Raw genomic sequence first — 16,990 nt, forward strand, 5'->3', positions numbered from 1 at the left:
GATGAAAGAAAATACAAATAAGCAAAATATGGAACTAAAAATTGAAAATAAATACAGAGACAACAAACTTTTAAAAAATAAAAGGATGCTATGAACAGGAATATGTCAGTTTTGTGGAGACCTTGACAGACTGAATTAATTTCTGAATGAGAAGAAATAGAAAGGATAAGAAGACCAATAATAGTTAAATACGTTGGAATATAAACTTTTCCTTTTCTTAACCCCTCAAATTCTAGACCCACTGTATTTATAAGAGATCCTACCAAATTTTCAAGAAACAAATAATTTCTACCTTGTGTAGTTGTTCCAAAAATGATAAAAATAGCAAAATATTTTTACCACTCCTAGTGTGACTACTGTAATCTTTATTTTAGTATGGAAAAGAGCTTCACATTTAGAAACTCTACTAATGTAAATTACCATGTTAATAAACTAAAAGGAATCCATCATGTAATTTTGCAGAAAAGGCACTTGCTAAGTTCAACACTGTGATGAAAATGAAAAAACCTCAGTACATTAGAGACAGAGAGGATTTCATAAATTTAAAGATGGTTCAGACATTAAAACCCTATATCATGTATAATAGTAATGGAGAAATTTTGGCTGCATTCATAATAAATAGGAATCTAGCATATATGTCTGCTGTAACTGCTACTGTTTAGCACAAGTGTGTCGCGGCCAGCATGACAAATCGACCAGGAAAATGTGAGGGTTAGAGGACGGTGAAAAGAAATTAAGAGACAAAGAGATGGGGCAGGAGGGACTCTGAGGACGATGTCCAACAGTGCTGATTTTATTCCACCTCTTACAAGCATTTATAAGGCAGATCACAATAGAAGGAGTAACCGTAAGTTCCTATAACAAGTTTTGCATTAACTACAAACAAATCTCGTGATGCCAGGTAGTCAGGGCTAATGCCATTAGCTACTATTGATACAAGAAGATACAATCAACCAGGGAGTGGATTATGGGAGGGACAGGAACAACAAGGACCAACTAAGAACTCATGACCCTGACCACATTGTTCCCTTCTGTAGGGAGACTGTGTGGGAAGTCACGCGGGCAAGCGAAGGACACATAGCGTAGACCCTTTCTCAGTGTTACTCAACTTTCCCGTCCTTGTCCTTAACCCCTTATCAAGATGTCTGGGCTTTGAAGGAGACATAAGTCAGGGCCTGGTTTGGTCCTTGTCTCAAGCTTTATCGTGGCCTCCAACACAAGTGTCCCCAGATTAACCAGTAGAATCAGAGGAAAATCAATCCAAATTTCATCTGGAATATGAAAGAATCAATGTGTATTAATCGATAAGTACATTTTGGGAAAGAATGGGGACTTGCCAACTAAATATTAAGATCCACTATTGGAGCACCTGGGTGGCTCAGTGGGTTAAAGCCTCTACCTTCAGCTCAGGTCATGATCCCAGGGTCCTGAGATCGAGCCCCACATTGGACTCTCTGCTCAGCGGGGAGAGAGAGCTTCCTCCTCTCTCTCTCTTCCTACTTGTGATCTCTGTCTGTCAAATAAATAAATAAAAATCTTAAAAAAAAAGATCTACTATCAAATCATACTGTAATATCAATAAATGCGGTATGATAATGACACAAGAAGAGACATAATGGAATAAACCAACACGATAAAATTAAATCTTAGAGACAGACTCAAGTTTAAATGGCAATTTGAAAAATTGTACATGTATGGGGCACCTGGGTGGCTCAGTGGGTTAAAGCCTCTGCCTTTAGCTTGGGTCGTGATCCCAGGGTTCTGGGATCGAGCCCCACATCAGGCTCTCTGCTCAGCAAGGAACCTGCTTCCCTTCCTCTCTCTCTGCCTACTTGTGATCTCTGTCTGTCAAATAAATAAATAAATAATCTAAAAAAAAATTGTATATGTGGTACCAGAAGTCACAGGGGTATCTCTTACTGTGTATCTCTGAGATCATTTCATCTCAAGTCAGAAAATTCTGACAGAAAAAGTCAGTGAGGGAAAGTCTTTGCCAGTGTTGTTCAAAAGCTGACTCATGACACGAAGAGAGGAAAGAGAGAAAAGAAACCCTGGGTCATTATTGTATCCCATCCGCAGAAAGATGCAGATACACTAAAGGTCCTAGTATGAAAGATAAAACTAATGATGAGGGAGGAAGAGAATATCTTTGTAACTTGGGGATGAAAAGGACTTTCTTTTTTCCCTCAAGGAAGAACGCCAGTTGACAGTAAACTGGCAGTGATCTATTAGGATAGATAGGTTAGTGTCTGAGAAAGGCGCAGTGCTAATATCTGGACTACACAAATTATTCCTGCAAGTCAACATGGAGAAACAGGAATCCCAATAGAAACATAGGCAAAGGATATAATGAACTATTCACAGCATGGGAAATCTCAGTGGCATTAATCTTTAAAGAGATGCTCAAACCCAGTTGTCATAAGAGAAATGCAAAACACAACAAGGGCATACTTCTTCAAACTGATCGGATTGGTAAAAAATCAGACATTTGGAAAAATGCCAGATATTGGGGATCCCCAGCAACAGGAACTATTTGGTCTTTTTTGATAAGGGTGTGGACTAGTATAAGCCATTCTAATGGGCAATTTGATAGTTGTGCAGTTAAGAATGCATGTTCCCTATCCAAGACAAATTCTCACACAGGTCTCTAAGGGAACAAGTATGAAGGTGTTTATTGCAGAATTGTTTGGGATGGGGAGAGTTAGAAGCAGCCTCGGGGAACACTGGAGTCAAATGTGGTAGATACACACTGGAGAGACTCGACCTGGTTAGGAAAGCAACGAACTAGATGTACATTCATAACATGGTCCTATCCCAAGAATATGGTGAAAGAAAAAGTTAGAAAATATGAATATTTATGAAATAAATATTTATTTATTTATTTGACAGACAGAGATCACAAGTAGGCAGAGAGGCAGACAGAGAAATGTCAGAAATGAGAATCGGCCTGAAGGAGTTTGCTTGAAACAGAACATCTTATGGTCAATGGGATGGACGTCTGAGACTAGAGCCGTATACGCACCTATTCCTGTTCACCACACAGTCAGTCCCAACAGCTTCCTTCTTTATAGACTGAGCACTGCACGAATCCCTCCTAAAGCACACTTCCCTTACAAGGTTGAAGCGTTTTCGACACAGAAACAGAGTGTGGATCACAACAGGTCATGAAAATCCAACATGTGTTTGGGAGGCCTGAGCTTGCACTTCTATAGTACATCTGCATTCTATAGTATAACTATTCTACAATATCACTCATATTCATGGAAAGTACACACAGGCACTAATATTTCCAGGCATTTTAAAAATCCAAGGCTGAGTATTAAAAGTTTTAGGGATATCACTTCTGGGAGGAGGGAATGGAGGTAGGGAATGAAGATAAAAGAGAATGAATAAATAAACCAAGAAACGATCTTGTAATGTGTCATGAAATCATGGATTATGATTAACTCGATCCTCCACAAATGAGGTTAAATGAAAAGAGATTGCTTGATAACCTGCAGTAGTTGGGAAATCTTCACCTTCCAAATCAGTGAAGGTCAGCTCTAAGTGTACCAGCTACACCACTTGCAACATGGTGCCAGTCTGTGTGGCCATTCACAATACCTCAGTGGTCTACATGTTGCGATCCCGGATGCTCCTTCTAGATTTGTACTGGGGTCTGGTGCAATCTTCTTAGGACTCGGCACAGCCCTCACTAGTAAGACCAACACATTATATTCCATCTAATTAGACAAAAAGATAATTTGAACAATGTCTACAAAAATTTCTATCACAAGCAATGGGAGTTTTTATCTTACTGCGTAGAGAAACTTTCCCTTTTTGCTGGAATAATTTTTTAAAAAAATATATCAGTGTTTTTCTCTGGGGTATCTGCAAATCAAGTGTGCTCTGCTCCCAACCCAGGTCTGGGGCATTTTTATGTGAGATTGGATAAAGCATTTTTTGCTGGTGTGAGGAGAAAAGAGATGTGTTATTATTTTTGCTGTTCCAAAAATCATTCTTGTTTTATATCTCAAAGAGGAAGAAAAGAATATTTAAGAGCCAGTGTCTTGGAATTGGGTGAAATGTAGTTCAATTTTGGACTACTTATTTAAACTACCTGGGTCTCAGTTTCCTTATCTGTGAAGGGGTGCATTGGACATGGCGCTGTTGACCAGAATAAATGAAATTATGTGCGTGGAGAGGTTGGCGTGGCACCCAGCATACAGTGTGCATGTAAATAAGTAGCTGTCATTGTTTTCCTTTATTTACTGCATGAGCCTTTTTTTTTTACTGCAGGTGCTGTCCTGCCCATTGTTCTCAGTATGACAGCGATAGCATGGAATGAACGGTGCTTGTCAGGCAGTCCTAGAGCTCAAGGAAACTCTTTATTTCATGTCTGCTACACTAAAAAAACAAAAATGAAAAACTACTAGAGGTGGTTAAAGGATACAGTTTCTCCTGAGGGTGGAGGTCAGGGTTTGCTCTTCTGTGTTCAACAACACGAGTCTTCCAGTTACCATAGAACATATGAATCAGACACTCATTAGACAGAAATTAGACTTAGTTATGTCTATATTCTTAGCAGTTAATAGAAAGCCCGGCACATCATAGAGGCTCAAGGAATCCTACACAATAGTCCTTAAAACCCCCATTTTAAAGACTAAGAAACTGAGGCACAGATTTGACCAAAGCTACACAGCTCATCAGTGGTGGAACTGGGAGTTAGTCCATTTGTTTTGAATCTCAACTATGGAATATTTTCCCCCCCTTTGGTGATGCTTGGTTACTCCATCAGAGAATTGTGGGAGGGGAGGGGGTGGATTTCGAGCAACCTCTGTTATTGGCTTGTTTTCTGTCCTGGGTAAATATTAGGCAGGCCCTCAAGGCTTTGATGCTTTGATGCCCCTGATTTTTTTTTCACATTTTTTTCTGAACCTCTGACTTTGCAGCGCCCTCCCCCTACTTTCCCCTCACCCACCCCAGGCACTGGCAATGAATGCCTCATCTCAGATTCCCGAATCTGAAAATACAGTGGGGAAGGACATCGTCCTACCTGTCGGAAGGAGTCCACTCTTCCGTACCCACCAGCTCAGTCCTTGCCTCTCCCTGTTTCATTTTCTTCCGAAAGCTTAGCTCTGACTAAATTTATTAATTTATTTTCTGTCTCGCACACAGAACAGCAGGCTGGCCGGGGAGGCAATATCCTCTACTTCATTCACTGCTTGCTCCTCGGCGCCTGGAACACTGGCCCACAGGAGAGGTCCTCCGTGATTACTGCTTGTCCCATCCTTCTAAATAGTACCTTCTATTTATTGAGTGTTCAGCTATATGGCAAGAACTGTACTAAATGTTCAATGCATTACCTCATTCTTATTCATATTCTCTCAAGTTCCTGGCAAGGTGGCTCTAAATCTGTCTCTTTTACGCTCTCGGCAGTTATGTAAACAGCTCCAGGATGTGTCAGTGCATTGCAACTCACCTTGTGCTCTTCTTACCTTTGCTTTTTATTGCTGTGCTCAGCGTTCACAATGCTACCTCTATGTAGCTTTCTGAAGTCAAAGCACAGAAAAGTAGTTGGCTTAATGGTTAATAGAAAGGACCCTGCCCCTGACCCCGGATCGAAATCTAAATCAGGATTCCAGCTCTTCTCCCATGGGGAGGTGGGTGGGGGAAGGAAGGATGATTTCTTAAAATTTTTTCATCAGCAGATCTCAGGGTTATTTGCACTGCAGAGAAACCACTGCCCGTGCTCTTGAGTCTAGGACTTGCCAACCCTGCTTAATCCTCAGCGCACAGGTAGCCCCATTCAGGCACCATTCAGGGCCTGCAACCAAGTCCAGCCTGCAGGTGTCAGCCACACCTTCCCCTTGGTAGGGGCCGCTGGGTGACCTGGAGTCTACTGCGTCAGAACAACGCCTACCGAGGGCGTTACTGTGGCCTGTACTCGCAGGGGACATCCTTGGAATCTGTCCTCCCCTCCCAACGCCAGGTTAAAAACCTCAGCAGCACGTGCTGTTTGCTAAACTGCCTGCCACCGACCAGAGATCTAGCTCACGAGGGGAGCCAGCATGTCAGCTGTGGTCCTGGAGAACGGAAGCCTTGGCAGGAAACTCTCTGAAGGACAGGTGAGCCAGAGTTGGCCTGGCTGCATGCTGCCAGTGCTCAGGCAGGGGAATTTGGTCCCTAGTGGTAAAAGGTCTGAGGAATGTTGATGTTTCCTACTCCCTTAAACTCATGGAAAAATCGGAACTTATTTGAAGGTGATGAAAATGTCTGGGAAGGCAACAGATAACACAGGTCCTCGACAGCTCTTCCCTCAGGAGGGACATCTGTCCTGTGCGGCTTTCAGGGAAAGAGTGCTGTTTAGGGGTTGGGGATCTGGCTTTCAGAGCTTCCCCCAATCAACTGTGTGTCTTTGGACAAGTCACTGTCCCTCTCTGTTGCCTACTCTCTTTCCTAGCCTGAAGTGGCTGGTTTGTAATCTGGAATGGGCGATGGGATTCTTCTAGATCTGCTTTATTGTGGTACATACGAAGTGCTCTCAGCCACCTATCAAGGGCAAAATTGTAAGAAATTTGAATCCTTTTTTTCACCATTGGGAGAAAGTGAGGCTTGAAGAAGTCTCAGACTTACTCAGACCTGGGGAAAGAGAAAATCAAACAGAGAGGAAAATGAGCAAGGCTTAGCCCTGGACTGGGAATGGGAGAGAACCCTAGATGTGACTTGGGATGTGAATAATGCTCCGGGTGCATTCTGTTCGGGATTTGTTGCCTTTCTCTTGAGGTGAAAAATTGCAGAATACATTCTTCAATTGATTTATCATACTCCTAGGCTCTCGGGTTCAGACTTAAAGCCCAGCCCTGGGAGATAACACGACTTTACAGACATGTGTCATCTGCAGGATTAGTGAGAGCCATCTGGAGAATAAACAGCCTGGAGAGGAGAGCACGGTTGATGTTTTATTATAGCTAGAGAGACCACAGAACTTTGCGCTGGCTTTTTTTTTTTTCTTTTTTTTTTTGAGTCCAGTGAGAAAATTTTCCTTTTAAAAAGGTTTGCAGTGCTTGGTAAACAGAACTTTGTGTTGAGGAGGGATAGCATGGGCGTCAGACAGATCCCAGAACAGATCCTGGCTCTGTCATCATTTAGTTCCAGTGCCATTGGCAATGGAGGAAGTGGGACAGCAATCTGGTTGGGGAGACATGGGAGCTTAAAGCTTTATTTCTTGAATAGTTAGAAGATTGAGAACCACAGATTGTTACTCTTGAAGACTGGGGGTAGAGAGGAGGGTTTAGAGCAGGCCTGGTAATACCTCTGCATTGAAAGCACTATGTTAAACTTTGCAAAGCCTCAGGTTTGTCCATTTGAAAAATTGGAATAAAAATACCCATACCCTTGGGTTGGGATGAGAATTCAATGGAATAGTGTCTGTAAAGCTCTTAGCACAGTTCCTGGAGCATGGTGTCTAGCCAGAAATTATTTGTTTGCTGGACAAAATGTGTCTGGAACACTGGCAAGAGAGACAAGCTTGAGTCAAGCACAGTGCTTGGTACAGCTACACCATGGAGGGATGTTGGACATGGAGTGAGGAGGTGTGAGCTCTGTTTTTTTTTTTTTTGTTTGTTTACTGAAGTTGTGTAGTGGGGAAGTCACCTAACTAGGAGGAGGAAGCTCACTTTGGTATCTGTAAAACTGGGGTGGTGGTAGGGAGGAGAGTTTGGACTAGAATAATCTTTAGGATTCCTGACAGTCTGCAAAAAAGATTTGGTTTATGCCTTCTCGAATCTCCTGACCCAGATGAACAGACCATGCTGGACATAATTCTGATACAAGGCTGGAGAGCATGTGATAGGTTATGTGATCTACACACACAACAGGCATGACAACCCTGCAATAGATATTTGGTTCATTCATTCACCCAGGAGACTTATTGTACCCCTACTATGTGCCAGACACAGCAGAGTTTCTGTGCCAGTAAAACATATTCTAGTGGGTAAGAAAAACAATACAAAAACTAATGAGATGGACACGAATTTCATGTAGAGAAATGAGCTGTGAAGAAAAATAGAATGGGGCAATGGAATACAAAATGAGGGAAACTCAGAAATCATAGCTTTAAATGGTGAAACCAGAATTCAAACACAGATCTCACTTCCAACTCCCCGGGGCACCCCTCTCCCACACTGCCTCCTCCTGCAGAGACACACTGGAATATAGAGCTATAGCGTGTCCATGGAAGGATATTCACATCTTGTTTTTGGCTGTCTTCCACTGTGGATGTCTATGCATATAATCCCATATGCAAATAGAAACCTCCTACCATGGCTCCAAAAAGCACTAAGATCAAAAGGAATACCTAGCTAAATTTTGTTCCTAATTTTCAAAAATGCTCTTTTCCAAAGATTACAGAGTATATTTATTAGACACAACCATAGGGAATATATTTTTCCTGTTAAATGGATTGCCCAATGATCAAAATTCTTTCTCTTGGGTGTTAGTAAAGTTCATTTTCCCTGCCCTATTTCTTCTGATCTAGTTTCTGAGTTACTTCTCTACCTTTACCCTTCCTGGGTGTACATATTTCTAAGTCAACTCTCATGCCTTTTGAAAGCAAATAAGGTATAGATTATGAGCCAGTAAAAATATATTCTGGGAGATGGGGTGCCTGGGTGGCTCAGTGGGTTAAAGCCTCTGCCTTCAGCTCGGGTCATAGTCCCAAGGTCCAGGGATCGAGCCCCACATCGGGCTCTCTGCTCCACAGAGAGCCTGCTTCCTCCTCCTCTCTCTCTGCCTGCCTCTCTGCCTACTTGTCTGCCAAATAAATAAATAAAATCTTTAAAAAAAGATATATATATATATATATATATATATATATATATATATATATATATTTTTTTTTTTTTTTTCTGGGAGAGATTTGCCCAAGGTCCCATGCGGGATGAACATAGCAAAGCTGGAATCAGGATCCACCCAAGGCCACACCATATCACAAACATCCATGAGCTTCTTTTCATTTAAGTCCCCTCAAGTTTTGGAAAAAGGGAGCTGTTGTCTCAGTTGGTCTGTCACTGGGAGGCAGAATACGGATTGTGGAAGTGTTGAACCCATGTTCAAATCCAAGCTCTGCTACTCATTAGCTGGGTGTCTTTGGACAGTTCACTGAACCTAGCAGAGTCTATTCCTTCACTTGCAAAATAATAGCACCTACTTCATGGTGCTATTGTGAGGACTCGATGAACGGATTACATGTGAACTCTTGTAATAGTGCTAGTTGCTGCCAATGATGATGTCTATTAACTATAAAAAGCACCAATATGGCTCCTGGTACATAGTGGGTATTCATTCAATGGCAAGTCCCATTATTAATATTAATAACAATGAAAGTAGTACCTTATCATATGGTAAATGTGAGTTTGCAGACATATTTGGGCAAAGTCACAATTAAAAAAATAAGCTGTGCATTTATCAGTGGTTTCAAAATCTTTTGTGGTTAAGAATCATCTGTGATCTTTTGAAGATGTGGGTGCTGAGAGCCTATACCCCAGATACTCAAATTTAATGGGTTAGGGTGAGGCCTTGGAATCTGCTCTTGAACAAGGAATCCCCAGGTAATTTTGAAGTGGAGAAACAAGGAATGCTTTTTGAAAATCTCTGATCTAGAAAGTGTATGGGGAGAAAGTGAAAGGAACAGGCATGGGTAAGAGTAGGCTGTTGAGAGAGGTATTGAATAACTGGTCTACAAGAAATAGGGAAAATAACGGGGAGAAACTAGATGAACCCTAAAAACAGGGCCAGCTCTGCGAGTCAAGTCCTATGTCGGCATCAGAAGCCAAATAGAATGCCTAGAACCTGGAGGGATCATTCACCTCAGCTGGGGAATACAGAGGTCTCCTGGCAGAAGTGAGACCCAAAGGGAGCTTTTGAGGCAGGCTAAGATATTTGAAAGGGGACAAGGCAGAGTGGTGCATGGTGTTTGCTTTAATGAGAAGCTGAAAAGGCAAGGAGAAAGCCGGTTTGCTGGCGAGGCCGTTCCTGTGGGTGGGCCTCTGGAGATGAGGTCTCAAGATACTCCTGTATATCAGAAAGAAGTATTTTATCCTGCTGGCCATGGGGAGGGTTTGAAGAATTCTGAGGAGAAGAGGGACACAAGCAAAAGTCTGTTAGGGCCAGATCGATATAGATCACTAAGAGCTGGATTAGCATGGTAGCAGTAGGAACAAAAGGAGGACATAACCCCAAGGGTCATTTCTGGGGAAGGTCAGATAGGACTCAGAGCTACAGGAGCAGGAAGGTGGTGGTGATGGGAATCTTGAGGAAGGGTGCATTCAAGCCTGAATTGCCCCAGTCATAGGTGGTGTCTGTTGATGTCTATATGGAATGTGTAACTTTTCTTAGAGGCCACCATGATGTCTATATGGAATGTGTAACTTTTCTTAGAGGCCACCAGAAGAGAATGTTGCCAATTGAACCAGAAATGGAAATATTTCATCTTTTCAAGGAAACCAGAAAGGACTAAGGGCTTAATGTTCTCTGGGAGGAAGAAGACTAACGTCAGAGACTCCTCTGCATATCTCTGGCAGGGTTTAAAAGAGGGAGAGGCAGGACATAGTCCTGCAAGAAGAAGCTGTGAGTGGTGGACATAGGCTGGGGTCAGATGGTGTGAGGTCCTACCCTGGCTCCATTGCTGACTGCGTAACTGTGGACAATTACTTACCTTCCCTAAGGCTTCATTTTGTTGTCAATTAAAGCTGACACTTGGTGGATAGTAAAGCCTCCTAAATTGTATCAAAATTAAATGAGATAATCCAAATCAAGTGCTTATTATAATGCCTGGGATATTACAGGCTCTTAAGAAATGATAGATTAACTATACTGGAGTTTTTTTTTTAAAAGAAAAAGCTTTTTTCAAGAAAGAAAATCATGGTCCATTTAGGGATGTAGATTAGTTCAATCTTCAAGTCATGAGAAGCTCCATCTAATGACACCTGCTGATAATTTTGGTTCTTGCTCCCCACCTCTGTTTGGGGTATGGTCCTGAGAAAATCTGAACTTTCTGAATGAAAAGAATTTCATCATAGGGGCCATCAATTTTCATGCAAGGCTTATTATGCTGAGTCACTGGGAGAACTGTCCAACACAGCCTTCTTACTGAGCTGATGTAACATCTATTCCATTGATTTCATCAGCTTTCTTACAAGAGAGTAATTGTTCTGCACGGGTTTTTCTTCCTAGTTTTAGGTATATGCTGTTGATTTGTGGGCACATATGGAGCTTTATATATTACTATAAAACTTGACTATACAATTTTTAAAGTTTGCAGCAAACCCTGCAATACCAACCCTAATCCCACCTTAGCTTGCTGTCACATGCATGTAGAAAGTGCTAGATCCTTGTCATACTTTGCTTTGTAGTGTAGGATATCCATCTTCCAACAGATTATTTGTATTACTTTTATGTATTTTGTGACTTTAATTGGATATCTTGGATCCCAGCATACAGAACAGTTTCCTGAGTGTGATGCTTCCTTGAGATCTTTGCCAAAGGCCAAGAAATCATTCTTGTGTATATATATTTTCTTCATTTTTATATGTAAACTATTTTATCTTTTTTGTTTTTTTCATTATGTGAATACTGCTTGACAGAGCTTATGATTACCAAGAGTTTCCAGATGAGGAAACTTAGAAGGCCAAGCTATCTGCCTAGACTGTTTGAGCTGGTAACTGGAAGACAGAGAATTTCAGCCCAGGTCTTTGGTCTCAAACACCCATTTTTAGTACATTCCACACCATATTTTTCATTGTTTTCCCGAACACTTTTTGAACTGTATTATACTATCTCTAAGGATCTTTGTGTGGTTTATGTGTCTTTTAAGCCAAATATTGAGCTCCTAAATGATGGGGCATTGTCTTACTCACTTTTGGATCTCAGGGCCCTAATGGTGTCCAGAACTTGGCAGGTGCTCATTAAAAGGTCTTGAAGCTATAGAATGACTGGTGATATCAGTAAATAATTAAAGGTTTCTAAAATTGAATAATAGAGCATTATTGAAATATGTAACATCTATTCCATTGATTTCATCAGCTTTCTTACAAGAGAGTAATTGTTCTGTACGGGTTTTTCTTCCTAGTTTTAGGTACATGCTGTTGATTTTTGGGCACATATGGAGCCCACAAAAATATTTCAATAATGCTCTTAGGTCAGTATTCAATTCAATAATATATCCCTTGACTTCTTTATTTTCCATCAGAAATTATATATTTCTATGTAGAATATATGTAGCTTACTGTATTCTAAGCCTTGACAAGAAGAGAGAGTTCATGGCAGCCTCTTCCTTGGAGGTTTCACAGAAAAGCATTTTAACCAAGAACACTTCATCTTTTAGGAAACAAGCTATATTGAAGACAACTCCAGTCAAAATGGTGCCATATCACTGATCTTCTCACTCAAAGAAGAAGTTGGTGCCCTGGCCAAAGTCTTGCGCTTATTTGAGGTAATTTCCATGCCATTCCGTTTCCATCTTGGATAATGCATAGCAGACTTCTGGGTTGTTTTCTAATAAAATGCAGCAAGAGAAATATGGGATCCGGAACTGGAAGAATTCATTTTCAGCTCAGATGCTGGCGTTAACCAACTGTGTGACTTTAGTGAAGCCTTCTATTCTATCTGCGTTGCTCTCTATTCATAATCGGAATCGTTCAGAATCACTGGTTACGTGCACAGAAAGCCGGCCCTGGTTTCAGACTTTTTTTTTTTTTTTAATCAAGCTCTCCCTGAATAAGTTACTATCTTCTCAGTGCTCCCAAAGCACTTTACTTTTAACTATAGTACTTATCTGCCTTGTTATGTATATACATTTTCTGTCTGGGCCTGCTTTTCAGGAAAGGAATCTTAGCTCAGTCAGCCTTATCTCCTCTACAGACCAGTTTTATACAGATTTAATGTTCAATTAAGAATGAAATTAAATTTCATAGAAGCAAAGCAAATTAAGCTTCATTCTTTTTGGTCCTGGATTTTAGGAAGGAATATCTTTGAACCAATTAATTTTTACCCCAAGTTCTTTAATAAAATTATATCTCATGGTGTGCCTGTGTAGCATAGTCGGTTAAGCATCTGACTCTTGGTTCCAGCTGGGGTCCTGATCTCAGGGTTGCGAGATGGCATCCCATGTTGGGCTCAGTGCAGAGTCTGCCTGGGTTTCTCTCTCCTCCTTCTGATCTCTCCCCTACCTCCTGCTCATGCATGTGCCCTCTCGCTCTCTCTCCCTCTCTCAAATAAATAAATAAATCTTTTTAAAAATTGTATCTGGTGACTGAATACATAAATCAATGGAGAAAAGACACATCTCCCATGCAGAAGAGTTCTAAATCATTTAATTAGATATTCTATACTCAAAGAAGAGCATCACTCCCCACTCTTTAAGTACGGATGGCACAGCGTGACTTTTTTCCAAACAGGATAGGATGGAAAGGAGTTGGAGACCCTAACAAACAGTATCTCAGCCAGGCAATGAAGGTCAACAGTGACGACTCACGTAAGAAGATGAATCCTCGATATGACTTGATGAAAATAGTATTTTACCTTTGTGGTCTTCCTCCCCTGAAACCATAATCCCAATCTAGCTATGAGAAAAACATCAGACAAGTTCCAGTTAAGGGACACTCTACAAAATACCTGACCCATATTCCTCAAAACTACGACTATCAAAATCATCAAAAACAAGAAGTGTGTGAGGCATTGTCAGTCAAGGGAGGAGCCTAAAGGGATATAACATCTAAATGTAATGTGGGTCTAGAATGGGAGCCTAGTATAGAAAAAGGACATTAGATATGAACTAAAAAAAAAAAAAAAATCAAATACAGGATGGTCTTTATTTTCTGAAAATGCAGCAATATTAGGGCATTAATTATAACACATATTCCATACTAACATAAAATATTAGTAATAGGAAAACAGGGTGCAGAGTATATGGAAATTTTTCATACTATCCTCTTAATTTTTCTATAAATCGAAAATCTATCTAAAAAATAAAGTCTGTTTTTAAAAATGTTGGAAACCTGGCTTTCCAAAGGAGGTGGGGGTGGGTAGGGGAATGTTTGCCTGAATGAGAGCAAACAGTGAGCACAGAGAAGAGAGGCAAGAGGACTCTCTGAACGAGGAACTACTCAGAAGGAAGAATGTATCTGTAAGACGCTTCTATGAAACATCTTAGCCTTTGTATTATACAGTTAATCAGCATTTTCCCCTTGAGAGGTCAGGCCTTAATCAGTTAATAAATTAAATAATAGTAAATTAACAGGATGTTTTCAACCTAATAAATAAACCACAAGTAACTAAATTACCAGGACTAGATAAAATGCACCCAGAGGGTGTGTGTGTGTGTCTTTGTGTGTGTGTCTGTGTGTGTGTGAGTGTGTGTGTGTGTGTGTACTCTGGGTGAACATTTAAAAGCATTATTCAAAACTCAACTGCTCTGGTTAGTAAGTGGCATTTTTATACACATTCACAGAGGAGGAAACAGAGGTCACTGTATCGGGATTGGTGAAGGGTTTCTTGTTAGTGTGTGTTGCACTTTTTTCCAAATATATTTCAGAAGTTGCCCTAGACATTGTATAGAACAGCATCCTTTCTACCCTTAACAGACTGGCAAAATACAGAGTTAAGTTAAATTTATTGAAGTGTTGAGGGAAGATAGAAAATTGAATTCTGGTGTCTGCAGAACCATAGTACCTGATAAAGCAGGCACAGAGGATCCTTGATTTGGTCCCCATTCAACCTGTGAAGGTAGTATTACTATATTTTGTGTGAAGGAAGTAGTTCTGAGAGGGTGAGTCATTTGTTCAAGGTCACACAGCTAATGTATGCTGGTGATCGGATTCTGAATTTGCCAGCCATAAGTTCTCTCTGGCACCCCACACCTCTGACAGATACACTTGTCCCAGTACATCTGAATACTTCTGGAGTCTTTTTTTTTTTTTTTAATACAAATATCATGACCCCATCCTCCTATTCTTTGAGGGAAAGGGATCTGTCACTAAGTATTCCTTCTTTCCTTCAAATTGAAACGTGTTCCAAAGTGCAAGAAAAATAACTACCCATATTCCCCTCATCCACATCAGCCACTGTTAACATTTCGACAAGTTCACTTTCATTTTCTTTCATGTATGATTATGGTTTCAAAAGTTACAAATTAACATACTGTTTCTTTAAAAAGAATCACAACTTTAAAGATGTTGCTGAAGTGCTTTCTGGTCTCCTCTCAATCCTGTCATGCTGTGAACTTCCTGGCCAAGGCAGCCTTATTGTGAGTTTAGTATACTTTTTCCTATATTTCACATAATAAGGATATTGGCAAGTATTGGGCTGTGCTTGCTGTTCTGCAGCCTCTTTGTGTCAGTTCAGTAGATGCATTAAGAGCACGAACTCTGGAGAAACAGCTGTGGCTTTGGGAAAATCGTTTGACTTCTCTGTACTTCAGTTCCTCTTAATAATTATCTCATCAGTTTCAAAGGGTAGTTCTGAGGATTAAATGACTTAATGCAGGTAAAACCCTTAAACTAGTTACACATGAGGTGTTCAGGAGGAATTGCTATGTATTTTTTTTCTAAATGCAGTGTTTTGAGATATATACTTGTTGATACATACGGATCAAGTTAATAACTTCTGAAGAGTAGTTCTTTTTTTTTTTTTTTTAAAGATTTTATTTATTTACTTGACAGAGACAGATCACAAGTAGGCAGAGAGGCAGGCGGGGAGGGGAGCTGGCTCCCTGCTGAGCAGAGACCCCCCCCCCCCCACCGCCCCATGCGGGGCTCAATCCCAGGACCTGAGATCATGACCTGAACCGAAGGCAGAGACTAACCCACTGAGCCACCCAGGCGCCCCTTCCTTTCCTTTTCTTTCTTCCTTCCTTCCTCCCTATCCATCTGCCTGCCGTTCCTCCTGCTTATGCTCTTTCTCTGAGTCAAATACATACATACATACATAAAATATTTTAAAAAATAAATGTTTACTTTTATTTCTATGCACCACAATTTTAGAGGGTCATAGAACTTCAGGGTTTCTTAAATTCCTAGCAATATGAAAAGGAGTTAAAGGATTAGGATTTTATGTCTTGAAGAGGGTAGACGGGTCAAGGAAATATTTAAAGGGCTCTTATGGGAGAAAAATACTACTTACTTTTTATTACTTTAGAGGTAAAAGGTCAAGGTGTAGAAATTACAAGGAGCATATTTCAAATCAGTTAAAGGCAGTGTTTCTACTGTAGAAGGATGCCAGAAGTCATTGATTTCTAGTATTAGTACTATGAAAACAGCCAGCAAAAGGCAGGGCAGAATCAAAACCAAAATGATGGTATAAATAAGCTTACTTATCCTTAATAGAGACAAAGGATACAAATCTATCCAGCTCCCCCAAGATTGGCAATGGAAGGAGAATGTTCCATAATGGGAGAATCACCTGTACCCTATGAATCTCTCACTGTGGTTCTATCTATGTTTAACGAGCAAGACTATCCTTTGATGGCTTGCAGCATAGCAGAGAGGCAACAGGGACATTTAACTTAACTTTAATACATGCTCAGAGTAATAAATCAAACACCAACAGTTGTGTGAACCTGGACCATCTGGTCCCCCTGGCCTGACTCCATATGGTGACAGCTTTCTTAGCCCCTAGCCACCGGGAGCACATATAGACATCCTAGCTCCTCAAACAAAACGTGAAATCTGCAGAGTAAGGGCAGATTTCTCCCAGCATGGTCAGGCTTCATTCCCTGCTTGAGAGCCCTTCTTTTCCTCAGATGTTTAACACCCAAGTCACCATCCCATTAAGGGACGATGTTGCCTGCCAATGGACTTGCATCCTTGTCAGCCTTAGCTAGTAACTACATCAGAACGTAACACAATCGGTTTGGTATTTATAAGAGATATACAGAAGTACTGTGTTTGCATGTGTTGGCTGAGTGCTGAGACAGTGAAGCCTTTGTTTTTGTGACTTGGGGTCAAATAATTAG

General features: G+C 40.8%; 1 protein-coding gene across 1 annotated transcript in view; it reads left to right on the forward strand.

Moving 5' to 3' along the window:
* The first annotated feature begins 5,739 nt into the window (after window positions 1–5,739).
* The window catches only part of PAH (phenylalanine hydroxylase), a 73,816-nt gene continuing 62,565 nt past the window's right edge, over window positions 5,740–16,990 (forward strand). The window contains exons 1-2 of the mRNA XM_082739126.1: window positions 5,740–6,107; window positions 12,365–12,472. Coding sequence (XP_082595252.1) covers window positions 6,051–6,107; window positions 12,365–12,472 — 165 coding nt within the window. The 5' untranslated portion in view covers window positions 5,740–6,050. The remainder of the gene's footprint in view (window positions 6,108–12,364; window positions 12,473–16,990) is intronic.

Source organism: Mustela nivalis (genome assembly GCF_964662115.1).
Source record: "Mustela nivalis genome assembly, chromosome: 7".
NCBI classification, from domain to species: Eukaryota; Metazoa; Chordata; class Mammalia; order Carnivora; family Mustelidae; genus Mustela; species Mustela nivalis.